General features: G+C 42.3%; 1 protein-coding gene across 5 annotated transcripts in view; it reads left to right on the forward strand.

Annotated features, from left to right (window-relative positions):
* Positions 1-14,062, forward strand: part of RIN2 (Ras and Rab interactor 2) — an 83,944-nt gene that overhangs the window by 18,799 nt on the left and 51,083 nt on the right. For 4 of the 5 annotated variants that reach the window (XM_063327962.1, XM_063327961.1, XM_063327965.1 and 1 more), the window contains one exon: positions 10,649-10,741. The exons of the other annotated variant lie outside the window; for it this stretch is intronic. In XM_063327962.1, coding sequence (XP_063184032.1) covers positions 10,685-10,741 — 57 coding nt within the window. In that variant the 5' untranslated portion in view covers positions 10,649-10,684. Of the gene's footprint in view, positions 1-10,648; positions 10,742-14,062 lie in introns of those variants that run through there. 5 annotated transcript variants of the gene reach the window in all.

Here is a 14,062-nt window from a genome sequence, read left to right on the forward strand (position 1 = left end):
TATAAAATAGTGATTTTTTTATAGGGAGGTATCTGTGGAGCAGATTAGTGATGCAACAAACACAACCGGAAAGCGCCATTGCATTATAATTGAAAGAAACTATGTTTTGTCACTGTTCAGTGGCATACAAACTATTTAACATTTGATTTTTTTTTTTTAATAGTGAAGAGTCTAAAAGATAGAGTTATCTATTAATTGAAAAGAATATGCAGCTTTTGCAGTTCTCCTAAGGTGACTCTTTTATGTTGCAATCCATGGCTAATTTTTACTTTTAAGGTCAAACAAACAACTTATTAGTACTGTCTGCTGCCTTTTTTTTTTTTTTTTCCCCCCCTTCTGTGTGCTGCTTTGGGTAAACAAATGGAATCCTCTTCAATTAATTATATGAAAAAGAATTTTTCAAAAGCAATTTGTTTTGCCCTATCTCTGAAAATGGAATTCCTTTTACTGGAAATCAGCTGAAACTTATTGCTTAGTATTTCTGAAACACTGAGGAAAGCGAGCGAGAGCTTTGATGTACGTAATACTCTGCCACACCAGAGAAAAGTTTTAAAATGGGCATCACGCGTGTTTTACAGGGCTGCGGAAATCTAGCCATCTGGCGTTTATGAACCAGTTCGGACCTGATGATGAGTGCCAGAAATGCAATCTTTATTGCTTACGCTAACAAAACACAAACACACCCCACCACCCAACACACTGAAAGTATGTATTGGCACTTAACGGACCTGAGAGGAGGTTGTGCGAGTGCAGAATGCTATAAATAGCGTGCTTGACCGTGCAGAGAAGTTGTACTTCTGTTATCAAACTAAGAAAATAGATAAAAATTAATTCCTGGCTGTTGTTCGTAAGTCTCTGAGATACTTCGGCAGCACGTGGGGAGCTTGGGATTTGAAATTATCCAAAGTGGTGCCCAGTGTAAGGGGAGTGTGTTGCGTGTGGGGAGGGTTGTTTTGGTTTGGTTTTTTTCTTGAGGCAGGTGAACACTGACATTTCAGATACATTTTGCGAGGTTTCAAGTTGCCTAGTGAATTTAAGGTACCAGAAGTCAATTTTGGTTTAAAAACAGCTATCATGAGCATAGAGCATCAACGATATCATCCGGGCTGTTATGTGCGACTGGCCTGGCTTATTCTGTTGAAGTTGAAAAGGTTTGATGTGTACCTGATAATCTTTCTAAAGAGCATTTTTGTGGTTTAATGGAAGTACTGGCAAAGGCTAACTTCAGCTAGGGCAGCTTTTGTCCCTCGGCCCTCCCTGTAGCCGGGGAGGGGAGAGGCAGGTTTAGGGGACCTGTGTTAAGTGTCCATTTTGTGCCCTCTTCTCTAGAGTTACCCTTTCCCCTCCGACTGCGGGGCATCCACGAGAGATTGACCCTTGTTCTTGTCTGCTGGTGCAATATAAAACTCCCCAAACAGGAAAAAGTGGGATTAATCCATCAGAGGAAAGACCCACAAACTCCGGCAAATCAATGGTAACCTACATGGCATCTTTTCACATCTAGTACTGAATTTATCGTTGCTTCAGACATGTATACCTTAACCATTAGATAAACATGCATTGCATGCGAGAACCATCTTGCCGTACTGTGGATGCAACTTCAAGTTTGATCTGCTGTATCACACTGTTGCTGGTTTTTTTTTTTTTCCTGTATATTACAGATTCACAGAATGGTAATAATGGATAATATTGATCATGAGGTAGTCTAAAAACTTACAAATCTGGAGAACAGACAAATACCACATATTAGTTCTAAGAATGTGTACATTTTGGCAAGTCCTTAAAAATGTAGGTGAAGATATCCCTTTCCTTCTGTCAGGTTGTTTATTTTAGCAAGACAATCTTACTTACGCTTTCTCCCCTATCTTCTGAAGTTTTGCATATCTACAGATACTGTGCGTGCATGTAATAAACAATGATTTTTTCAAAAGCATGCTGCAGTGTCCTTGGCTTTCAGAGTCAGCATGCCCGTATTTTTATTTTTTTCAAACACAATGAAATAGAAATGATGTTGTATATCAGTAATTGTTAGGTGCAAAAGAGTAAATTGTAGAAAAAAGATGCAATACTAGGTGCAGCTGTCTAATACAAGAATAAGGATCATGGACATATTTGAGTTGATGGAAGTGTTTGAGCTCGTTGAACCGGCAGAAGGTCAGGTCTCTGCTTCTACCTTGCTGCATGGAGGAACGTTACCCCTGGCAGTGGTACAGTCAGAGCTTTGCTTGGTGCCTCTGTCAGGCAAGGAGGTAGGAGTTATGACGTGAATGCAGAAACCCTCGTTCTTCTCTGGGATTCGTGGTACAGGAGATATTTTAGGCACCTTTACCCAGGTACCAAAAATAACCCGCAGTCAAGCCCAGCAGGTGGTGATCTTGTGCATCTCCATCTCAGTTGCAGGTGCTGTAACCCATCTCTCTCTGCATTTGACTTAATGCTTCGTTATGAATTCTGAAGCTTCCCCAGACCTTGAAGCTATATTGTAATTCAAGCGATTACCTTTACTCGCTTCTTCCAGGAACTGCAACTCAATGTTAAATGTGTGTTGTTTGTTTGTTTGTTTGTTTTTTAAAAAAGTTTGAAAACCAATTTCTGAATGTTTTGACTTTTATTATTCACTGGTTTTGGCAGGAATAATAAACGGAAATTACTGAAATACTACAAGAAAGTCTCATTTTGTGAGATATCCAGGCCAGGGAATTTGGGAAGAATATGAACCTTCTGAAAGGTTATCCAAATCAAAGCCAATCTTATAAATGTATTTCTCTGACATGTCTAGAGGCAAAACAAGACATGAATGTATCAATGTACAATCATTCTCTTATAAGAGATGTGGTAGTATCCTTCACGACTAAATGCTGTGCCAGAGGAAATGACTGGGGTTTTTATTCCTTTTCAGTAATGTGGAAAGTATGCCATGGGAGCAAGCAGGAAGAGGTTGTTTAGTGGAAGGGAGGAAGAAGAAACTGTTTGGAAGGGGTGGAGAGAGACAGCGCTAGCAGCAAACATAATCCTCTTGGTAGGGTGCCACGTTCAGCAAAGCTGAAGGGTTGGATTTTCCGAGGCATTCAGTGTTTGCCTAACTGTAGGCTCCTGTTGGAAAGAGTGATAGAATGTCTGTTCGTGTTCAGTGGGCACAGAGTCAGGCCAACTCTTGCGCGCTTTTCAGACGGGATTTTCAGATGCTTTCATTACTGCATTTATGAATCCAGCATAGATAAAGCAAGTGGGCAGACAGCTGTGAGACGGCGGATCTATCAAAAATGTAATGGGACTTCAAACCTCTCCTGAGAGTGCCATGCTGAAACAAGTTCAAAGTAATTCCTCTTTATCCTTTCGTCTCGTAAAAGGCTGCCAGTGATTAGGATCTGGAATCAAGGGGAAAAAATAAGCTTGCGGGCAAAAGGTTGGTTGAGGCAGGAGTGATGACTAGCTGAAGCTAGGTGTAGAAAGATCAATGTTTGTGTTTGTCAGCGGTGTTCCCACTTTAGATTAAGTCAGATAAATATACCAAGCCTGATGCGTGGACTTGTTCACAGCCCCTGAAGATCCGAGTCTGTCCAGGTAGTAGTTCCTTAAGCAGTTGGTGATATTTTTATGGCTTAACGCGTAGTGGGGTGAAGGAGTCCTTGGAAAGGTGGCTGTGATTTTGTTACCTTAACCAGGATGAGGAGCATTGATACTGCAGGATGCAAATACAGGCGTCAGAAACGATCAGCCAAGGAAACTGAAAAGAGCTGTGGAGCTCACTCTCTGTAAGACAAAGCTATGAACAGTTTGCCAGCTGTTTGCTTTAGGAAAGAGGACTACTAGGAAAAAAGCAGCCATGCTGCATCCAAGTTTGTCTGGTTATGAGGAGGATATGAGGTTAAGACCCTATAAACTCCTCACTGCGCCTCCAGCTGCCACACCTTGCTCCTCAAACGCATTTGCCAGTTCTTAGGGCATCACTTCTGTCTCCAGACTCACAACTGCACCGCACCTTCCCCTCACACTTGCATGAGCCAAGGCTGTGTTGGGCCCTGGCTGAGTTCTGGCTGTCCCCAAGGAAGTGGGCACTGGTGACAGGAGCCCCAAAAGCTTCTCTGCTTGAGGAGATCAGAGACTTTTGCAGGCTCTGGGGTCATGCTGCTGGCCGGGCTCTGGCCTCTTCTATGCAGGCCTCCATAGGAAAGCCTGTATAGGAAGCCTCCACAGGCTTACGCACAGGTGATGTCTAGAGCCAGATGTCACTATAATGATCCTGAGAGATTGTACTTGTCCTGTCCTCTCCCAACCCACGGAAATTCAGGTCTCGGATTAGCATTGTGAGTGAAATGAGAGACGAGGATTTGTCTGAAAGATGGGACGATAATGAAGTCTTGACTTCTTGTCTGCAACTCCTGTTTAATAATCATTTCTGAGTGACTGTATTGGTACAGAGTTTGAACAAGAGCAAGAGGCGAGGGAGCTTCGGACCCCACTGAACTGCTCGCTGCTGTAATGGCGCAAGAGGAACCTCTCGGTGGGGGGATACGCGTTGCCTTGTTCTACCTGTACCAACAAATGAGGCTTAAGAGTGACAGTGCCTGATGTGACCAGTGTGGCAACTGAAAAAACTTGGAAGCATAAAATGGTATGTCAGCAGTTGGGACGCAGCTGCCCCTATTTCGCTGATCAGACTGCTTGCACATCGTTTAATTCTGCTGGTTGCCTTTAACTACCTCGTACCTTCTTTTCTTTGTGGGAAGAGTAATAATTTCCCTGGAGGAATTAATGAGGTGTGTAAATTCAGTGGTATTGCATTTCAAATTTTGCAAAATTCATTAAGAGGCACATTGGGAGTTCACCTGTGATCTGCTCGTTGGTTTTTTAAAAGTTGGTGTGTTGCATGTTTCTGTTTCCTATTTAGTTTTTCAGAAAGTTTTTGCTTCTTGAAAAGGATTGCAAGCAGTCATGCGTGACCGTCCTGTCTTCATGTGTAGGGTCTATCTTTGTAAGATTATTTTTTTTTTTAAGCTCATTATGGGCAGAAATACTGTTGCTCTCTGACAGCATACTGGTGGTGACCAGGCTTTCTTCAGGGGAGTAGCTCACAGAGACTCGTTACATTCAGGTACTAGAGATAAAAGTGAAAACAGTGCCTGAAGAAAAAGGAGGTTGATCAGGGAATGTTTGTTACTTCCAAGCTTTTTCAAATGTTTTAATTAAGATGACAAAATACAGAAACATGATACTGTGAAGAGTGACTTGTATTTTTGCTGCATGCATTATTTGTTTTCTACAAATAATGTGCTCTGGCATTATTTGAAGAAGAAGGAAAAAAAAAAAAGACTGTAAACCCTTTCTGCAGCCAGAAGAATGATGGAAGCTAGAATCCTTTTTGCATAATCCCCTTGCTTTTTTGCTTGTGGATACAGCTGTGCTAACACAATGCAACATTTGAGTTGAGAGGTCTGCAAAATCCTGGCACCAATGATAGTTTTCAGACTGAGGCGCTCATTTGATAGATTTTTTTCAAAGTGATACTGTGCTCAGTTGTATCTATGTGGCCCTGGAAGTGGGCTTTCAGTTAACTTCAGAGGAAATACTTTCAAAAGGAAAAGTTTAGTTTTGCCAAGAATCAGATAAGGTCAGAGTAATTAGACAAACCAGAGCTTTGTAGGTTAGAGATGAAGGCAACCCTCTGCATGAGGATGCTTAAATTTGCTGTAAATCTGAAGTTCTGTGAATATTTCTTCACATATTCTAATGTGTAGGATTGCATTTTAGAAGTATTTTTTAAAAAAAGTAAAAAGTATTTATCCTTCCTGTTTCAGGTTTCCAGTTTAACCCACCAGAAAATGGGTTCACTGAATTAACTGTAACTTTTTTCTTAATACTATGTATTTATAAATTGCTGTTGTAATTTGATTGTAATATGATGCTAATTGACCATAGGTTTTTCAAGAACATATGTGGTAGGCTCTACCTAGCTGCCATGGATTTCTGTTATGAGACAGTAGGGATTGTATTTCAGCTCCTCTACTGCACCCTGCCCCTGGCAAAGTGGAGGGCCTAAGGACTACATTGACAGCTATCAATCAGCATTAGTCTTCTGACATCAGGTTACCTTTGCGAGTTTATATTTAGGGTCTGGACTGATATTTTTCTCCTGTTCTCCCTTGGCTGCACAATAGTAAAACCTGGTTTTGTTTGCCTGAAGTAGTTTCCGTGAATGTCTGCGCTCAGTAGTTGCATGGCCTTTACAGATTGAGAACGAACGAGGACAGCCAGTTCCTTCAGTGGGATAATTTAGGCTTAAAATACGAAAAAGTGGGTTCTGCTAATTCTATTGGTCTGCCAGCAAAAGGAAGGCTGCAGATCTCTCCTCTTCCTTCAGTGACGACATTAATGGAGTCTCTTCCCTCTGTCCTTTGGTCAGCATTTGTAAACAGAGATTCTCTTCCTCAGTCGGATCTTGTTAGGTTGGCCAAAAGATCAAAAATCATAGTTGGGAACTAAAAAAGAGAAAACTGGTGCAGTTGTAATAGCCTCGATTCCTTAGGAAACCGAGCATAGGTGGGGTAAGAAGGTTTGTGGGCAGTGGCTTTTTAAGTTCCCCGAATTGCTGTGGCCTTTGCTTTCCAGCTCAGGGGAGGAATGCCGACTGTCTCATCTTTGCTAGGACTTTTAGCTAAAGAAGATAGGATGTTTTGCCTTGTAAAAGCAAGACTGGAATGAGAGGTTTCAAGGGAAGAATCCGGAGAAGTCCAGAAAGACGGTGATCGTCACTACTACAGTTAAGTATAAGAATATAAAATATCAAATAAAATTGCAGAAGAGGGAAGAAAGTAGGAGCTGTTTTGACAAGAAGTCTTGGTTACATCCAGGCACCTGAATGGTGCTCTGGCATTCCTGTGTAAATAAAAAGCAGAAGGAGAAAGCAATGGAAAAAAGAAGATGGAAAACACCTTTTTTTGAAACCTACAGCTTGCATGGGTGTCGGGATCCATGGAATAGCATTGCATTTCATAGAAATTTGCCAAGCAGACAAATTGTTCTTTTTCCCTGCCTTGTCTCGTCGTTTACACACACGAGCTTTGTTGCTTTGTCCTGGATTTGAAGAGCTGTGGGAAGAAAGCGCTGCTTCAGGAGAGACTGGTGCTGCTGGAAGGGAGCCACCCAAACAGGAGAGCGGCAGGCAGGGGTCTGGCACCTGCTGCCCTTTGAGAGCTAAGGGCTGCAGAGACTGCTAAGTAGGTAAAGTACTGGCCACTTAAACGCAGAAGAGGCTACCTTCCAGATGGATGGACAAAAAGGTCACATGAATTATACAGTGAATGGGCTCCTGCAGCTTGATGACATTTTCAGATGGGTTTCTGAGCAATCACCCAGGCAATGTCTAAGCAAATCTATCTAGACCCTCTGCCTCAGTCCTTAAAACACAGAGGAAGGAGAGAACCAGCTCGTCTCTGGTATGTTCAGAAGAAGACATGCTTTGCTGTCTTTTTCTACGTGGCTTCCCAATCAAAGAAGGCAGATTTTCCCTTTCTGACAGCCTCATACTGTCTGAACTCAACAAAAACAACTTCAGAGCAGTGGTGGTTTTTCAGCCTGTTCTGGGTCTGAATAAGCACCAGATGTGGGCAGCCGTGTAGAGGAATGAAACCTCTCGACAGTAGTTTTGTTCTTCTGCAAGTTGCTTCTGTGCACTGTGGAACTCCAGGGTGGGAGACAGGTAGGGGCCCACCCTCAGTTTTTGGGCTGTTGCACCCACCTCAGCCATCCATTTTACTGATGGGTCTTAATGTCTATTTGCATATTGGGTGGCCTAAAAAAAAAAGCATACACACCAAAAAAAAAAAAAAACCACCCAAACAAATGCAAAAAAAACCCCTAACAACAGCATTTCCCACTGCGCTGATTTTAGCCAGAAGTACTAAAAACTACTCAGACATGGAACAGTATTTAGGTTACCCTATGTGCGTTTGAAATTACAGTGTAACCACAAAGGGTAGCGTGGATTGATTCTCTGGCTGCGTAGAGAGCTGCCAAGAGCAAGGACTTGAGCTCAGCTGGGGCTCGGACTTACGGTCATACAGGTACTAATATTATTACATAAGTAATAACAATAATAGCAGCTACGGAAAAGTTTAGCGCTTCAGAGCCTCTTATAAGCAGAATAAGCAGTGGTCTTGTCTGAGGCTTTCTCCCGAGTTGGAGTCCTACTGCTCTTTGAAGGGCAGACTGCATCTGTATGTTTGCATTCTTCTGTATGTTTGAGTGTGGAAGCTTATAAACTTCTGTTCTGTGTTGAAATAAGATGACTGTAAAAATCTTGGCATGATCTTATTATTTTGGTAATAGGATTGCATGCAGGCATCTTTGTGGTTAAAGTAAAAAAAAAAAAAAACCTCAAAAAACATATTAGATTTCCTGTGAAGGGGTTGTTTGCAAACATAACAATTAATGACTGAGACTAGAGATGCAAATACAACTGCATGATCTTGCTTGTAAACCTCTAAAGTGACTAATTTAAAATCCCTGGCTTTTTTTTTTCCTGTGGAATTGCATTTGGTGGTGTCGTTAAGAGGATAGCATCAACTCAGAAAACTGAGGTTTTTATTCTAATTCCTTTTTAGGTTTCTTGGGTCTTCCTCTACCTTAAGTCTTTCAGGTGCAAATTCCCTTTGTGGAATTCATTGAAAGAAAACTTTTTATTTTATAACTTAAAAATTCTTGTTTTATGGCAACCTTTAGATTGTTTAGAATAGCCAATATCAAATACCAAAAGTCTTTAAAATGTCCAACGCTCCCCAGAGTGGAACAGTTGTCCTTGTGCCATGTGGCAGGTGAGGACACAGAGCCCAACTGATTTAGTAGCACCTGCAAACCCACCCACTTCCCCGGACTTCAGTCTCTTATAGGATTGGTGCAAGCCAGTAATTTAGACAAGACTTTTAAGTAAAACACCACATATCACAACGCTTTAGAGCCTCATCAGGAACGCATTCCTTTAAATATACTGATTTCCGAAGAAAGTTTGATTATATTTTTTTTTTCTTCCCACCCCGCGCTGTTTTTTGTGTTCTCTCGGTCATTCTCTAGTGCCTGGCTTTCACAAGAATGCAGAATTCGGGATTTTTCTTTCAACCTTTAAAGTCTGCAAACTCTGCCTGGAAAACAGACTGGTTCCTGAGCTTCCCAGCATGGCTGCTTTTTAACCGGAATCTAAGTGGAAAAATGTAACCTTCTAGTGCTCTTGTGGTATGACCTCTGGAAATGGGGTGGACAACTTAAAGCTTCCTGCTACGTTAAAACCAAGAGAAAAATGTTTCTTTTCTCCTGCTTCTACCTCTTACCCTTTTCCAGTATTTGTGCTTGACAGGGCTTTGCGTTTAACCCTTTTTTCTTATAAGCTCCTCCTCCTCGGTCCTGTTTACCCTTGTTGATGCCTTCTCATAAGGCATTAGAGGGAAGCAGAGCGTGTGCGTGGGGATATGCCTGTGTCAAATCTGTTTGGTTTTTTTTTTGTCTCCGCGTTCTCTGTCCCAGCTGCTTTGTTTTGCTCAAGCTCCATCCGCAGCCCTGCCGCTAGGCTTGTTTTTCACTGCTGCTCCCTGCCATTTATAGTTTAATTTCTGCGTGCGTTAAATCAAAAGCTGTGCCCCTCTCTCAGTCTCTAATGTTTTGCACCTGTGAAATTTTGCCATTCAGGTAATTGAAACTTCCAACGTAACCACCTACTACGTGGTCAGTAAATGGGTGAGTGAGGAGAAGAGTTAGGCTATTGAAATGCAATTATAAGCTCACTGCTAAAAATCCGAGAAGGACTTTTTAGCCATGGAACTCGATTCTTTGGTTCAGAAGTTTATTCCCAAATTACTAGCATGGGTCGGTTGTGATTTTAGAGGAGCTCTGCTAATGAGCTGGAGATCACCCCTGTGGTATTTCTCATTGTGTGCACATATTCTAGTTATGTGTTACTGTGTCCTTCTGGGTGTTAAACCGCTCACTCAGTTTACCTGACAGTGGAAAATGCAGCTTCTTCCAAACCGCATCTTCAGTTTCTCACTTGGACATGACTCTCAGAAGATTTCATTGCATTTTAGGAACGTCAAGCAGTTTTTGTTTGGTTTTTTTTTTTTCTTTTGGGGGGGGGGATGTTTGGGGGTTTTTTGTTTGTTCTGGTGATTTTTTTTTTTTGTCTGTGGGTTTGTTTTTTTTTTTTTTATTCATGGTAATGTGTTTTTTCCCTCATGGGTGACTTTTCAACTTTTTAATTCCCCCCCCCCTTCCTGGTCAGCCCCGTTAATACTGTATTTGAGTGGACTGTAGAGACATCTTAACATTTCGTTCTATTTGTACTTCGTGCTGAGGTCAAGCAAACAAACAAAGCAATCGTTATGTTTTAGCATTCTTTTTTAATGAGCGCATTAAAATCTACTCAGATCAGCTGTGAAGAGAAGGGAGAAACACGGAACTCCAAGTAGCACTGTCTTTTTGAAGCAATTTATGAAAAAATAATAGACCAAAGGGACATGTAAAGACTCTGATAGGAAATAAATGGCACCACGTTGTTGATGGAAAGGGTTTTGGCAGAAGGCTTGTTGTGACTGTTTCTGTGGCTTAGAAAGGAATTTCCTATGGACTGGACTAACCATTAAAAAAATGTTTCTACTTTTAGGAGTTCAAGGCATACAGTGGAGTCTTCCTGGGGAAGATGTCGTCTTTGACAATGAAAGCCCGTTGTCTGGACAAAAGGGGAAGTTTCTTTAAGGTAAATGGGATATTTATACAGAACATAAAGCACGTGGTTTTATGTGAAACGAACGATGCAGAATGTGCAGTACAGTCTGCGATATCTAGCAACCTGTTTCTGTAAAATAGGAAGCACTGCATTAAGCATCTCTTCTTACAGGTGGCATTTGTTGTTAGATTGCCACCCATTTATTCAATGTGTATGTTGTTTTCCTGTACGCTGAATAGAATATTTGGTGTAAAACAGCTTTCTTAGCTTATATTCTCAGCATTAGTGGCATAGTTATGCGTGGGCATAAATTATTAGAGCTTTCTTAAACGGGATTTGCGTAGTTTAAAGTTGCGGTACAGGTTTATGATTTCCATTACTGTATTGAAAGTATGTTTCATTTCCTTGTGTATTTTAAGAAAAATTGGTGGGGTCTCGTTGTTTGTATGTAATCTGAACATGCTCAAAAATACTGTAGTTGTGTTCTCAATGTATATTTCAGTCCTTTTTGTGTTTTGGTGATTTTCGCTTTGTTTGGCTGTTGCATTTTTGGTTGGTTTTTTTTTTTTTTTAAAGCCTAAGTGCACCTTGTTTGAAATGAACAAGAAGCTGGTGCTTAGCTCATTGCCATACTCTCAAAAATCCAGCAAGGCAGATGTCTCTGTTTTCAGGTGCCTACATACTTTAAAGGGGACTAATGGTTCCTCCCGTAAGATAGTCAGCCTGACTTCCTGATGATACAGGCACTGAGAGCTGGTAGTTCTGTACTGGCGTGGACATGCTTATAGAGAGAAAAGAGAAATAATTCCATTTAGCGTTTCTTCATTCTGGGGGCTGTTTTGAGATGTCCTGTGACTTATAGCACACCTAATAACAGCACATTCCAGTGAGAAATATGTTTTGCGTGAGAGTCCTCCCGTCTCCCTGCCAGTTCCATTCCATCACGGGACAGAGCTGATGCATGGCAATGGGCCAGGAAGGCAACATATGCTCTCCTGATGCCCCTGGGAAACACCTGGGAGCGTGGGTGGAGGCTGCTCCAGACTTGAGGTGGTGCTCAGAGCTGCAGGGATGTAGAGCCCTCAGTTGAAGCACCTTCAAATACTCCCGGGAACTCTTTAGAAATGCATTTTTGTCCCTGGGCGTCAATATCTGATTTTTGTCCCACTAACCTCATTACAGCTGGAAAATGGAACCTGGAGAACTGCATGAGAAAGGATCTACTTCGGATTGGCTGCCGGCCGTCATTAGGTTTTGTGCATCTTCGGTGATCATCTTCACTTCTACATAGTTATAAATCACTTCTGTCAAGAATTAAACTTGACTTCAATTTTGTTTTTTCACAGTATTTCCTGCAGAGTTAACTCGCGTGATTGGCCCCAGATTTGCTCAGCAGTAGGGGCTTAGCTCAGGTGTGAACAATCACACTGCAAAAGTGAGCACGGTCACTGTATCCTCTCTTCTGCCTCCTGCTCTGTGCGAGGTTTGTTAAGGCTTCGGGGGGGTCAGTCAGAGGTTTTTGGCGCTGCAGTGAGCTTACTGCTTTCTAGGGAAATGTGGGAACGTGCTTTGGTCTTTTTGTATGGCAGAGAGAGACTTTATGCAGTGGAGAGACTGGAGAGCTATCGTCTTTCAGGCTGGCATCACAAAAAGCAGAGGTACAGTGGGAGTTGCCAGTATAGTTTTCAAAAGATGACTGGATCGCATTAACTGTGTTTTAATTATGCGTAAAGGAGGAGGTCTGGAGGCAGCACCAAAGTTAATTGTAGAAAAGGCTGTAATTAACATTTTCTTCCAGAAAAAAGGATTAGTTGATCTGAAATGCAGTTAACAGAGCCTTTATGTGCACTGTGTGAGTACATCTGCAAACACCATATACTTCTAGAGAGCAGGACGGGGAGAATAGTGTCCAGGCAGTGCCTCTGTGTTGGAAGTATCAAACCGTGGTGTCCTACCACTGGCCAGGAAGGTATGTGTATTTTTCTGATGTGAGGAATAGAGTAAACTGTCACACAGACCAGCCTGGGATCAGGGTTAAATACAACAGAGTTGAACTTGTCTGTTCTACACTAGAATTTTGCTGTTTATATAATGCCAGGGTAGTGGCTGTCTTGCTGGGCAAGGCTTTGCTCTAAGGAGCAATCAAAATTTACAGGTGCTTCGGAGCACTGAATTAACTTGCCTTGATTGCTTCCCTTAGAATATTCATTGCCTGCTGTAGCTTCTTCCAGTGAAAGATGCTAATACTTGCTGCCATCTCAGCTTATAGTAAGAAAAAGCGTACTGCTTTTCTTTTTCTAGTATTGCAGTGAATGTGATTGACCAGCCGAAGCCCTAAGTAGCGGGAAGCAGCTGCCACTTTCCTGACTGTTCCTAGCTCCTGCCACTCTGCTCCTGGGGCACCGTGCTCTCCTTGCGGGTCCCGTGCCAGATGTTTCAGGTGTTGCTGCTTCCATTCCCTCCCTTCCTCTGGGACAGAAATGTTGTTCTGCTGCTGCCTGAATCAGACCCTAATGCTTGGGGTGGGTGTTCTAGCTCTAAATACACTCATGATTATGGACAAATGGGACCCAGCCAAGCTGTGTCTGGTGCCTGTGGCACGTGGAGAGCCATACCGACGGCCGGTGCAGCGTGCAGGACCAGTTTCTGTGTCAGCAGCTTCATAGTGCTGTGGTAGCGAGACACATATGCCTTACAGTGTTTGTTTCATGTGTTGCATGTTTTCTTTATCTTAAGGCAATCCTAGCAGGCCAATCTTTTGGAAAGAGAGGATCAGCCCTGCAGTGACAGTGCGTTTTCCTCTTTGGCTTGCCCAGAGCTTCATGTGGTCAGCAATAAACCGGGTCTTCTGGGGACAGGAACCGCTTCTCAGTTTTGCAACAGGCTCTTGTTATGTCTCATATCTCAAAAGCATAAACATCAAGCATGTTTGGCAGTCCACAACCATACAGGGAGAATGGACATATTTTCAAATCGTGGCATGAAACTGTCTCACTTTTAAGGACTACTTCTAGGTTGTCACTTAAGCGTGTGCTGAAGGAATCATGATGTCAGGGGGACTGTAAGTGCCCGTGTCACTTTCTGCAGTCCTTTGATATCTCCTTGTGTGGATATCTCCTTGATATTCTTGTGTGGAAAATAGATGCAGGAATAGCTATTTTGTGCACCTCCTGTTCACGATGTCATGGTTGTAGTTACTCAAAAAGATTAGGAATGCCGTATGCCTGAGTGATTTCAAGACATCGGACTCTTAAGGGCATGAGAAACACTGTCAATTAAGAAACTAAGGTTGTCTTAAATTTTCCCAAGGACAGGCTAGCAGGGGAATGGCTTGAAGAACAGCGGGGAATA

This window comes from Chroicocephalus ridibundus, chromosome 3, assembly GCF_963924245.1.
Source record: "Chroicocephalus ridibundus chromosome 3, bChrRid1.1, whole genome shotgun sequence".
NCBI classification, from domain to species: Eukaryota; Metazoa; Chordata; class Aves; order Charadriiformes; family Laridae; genus Chroicocephalus; species Chroicocephalus ridibundus.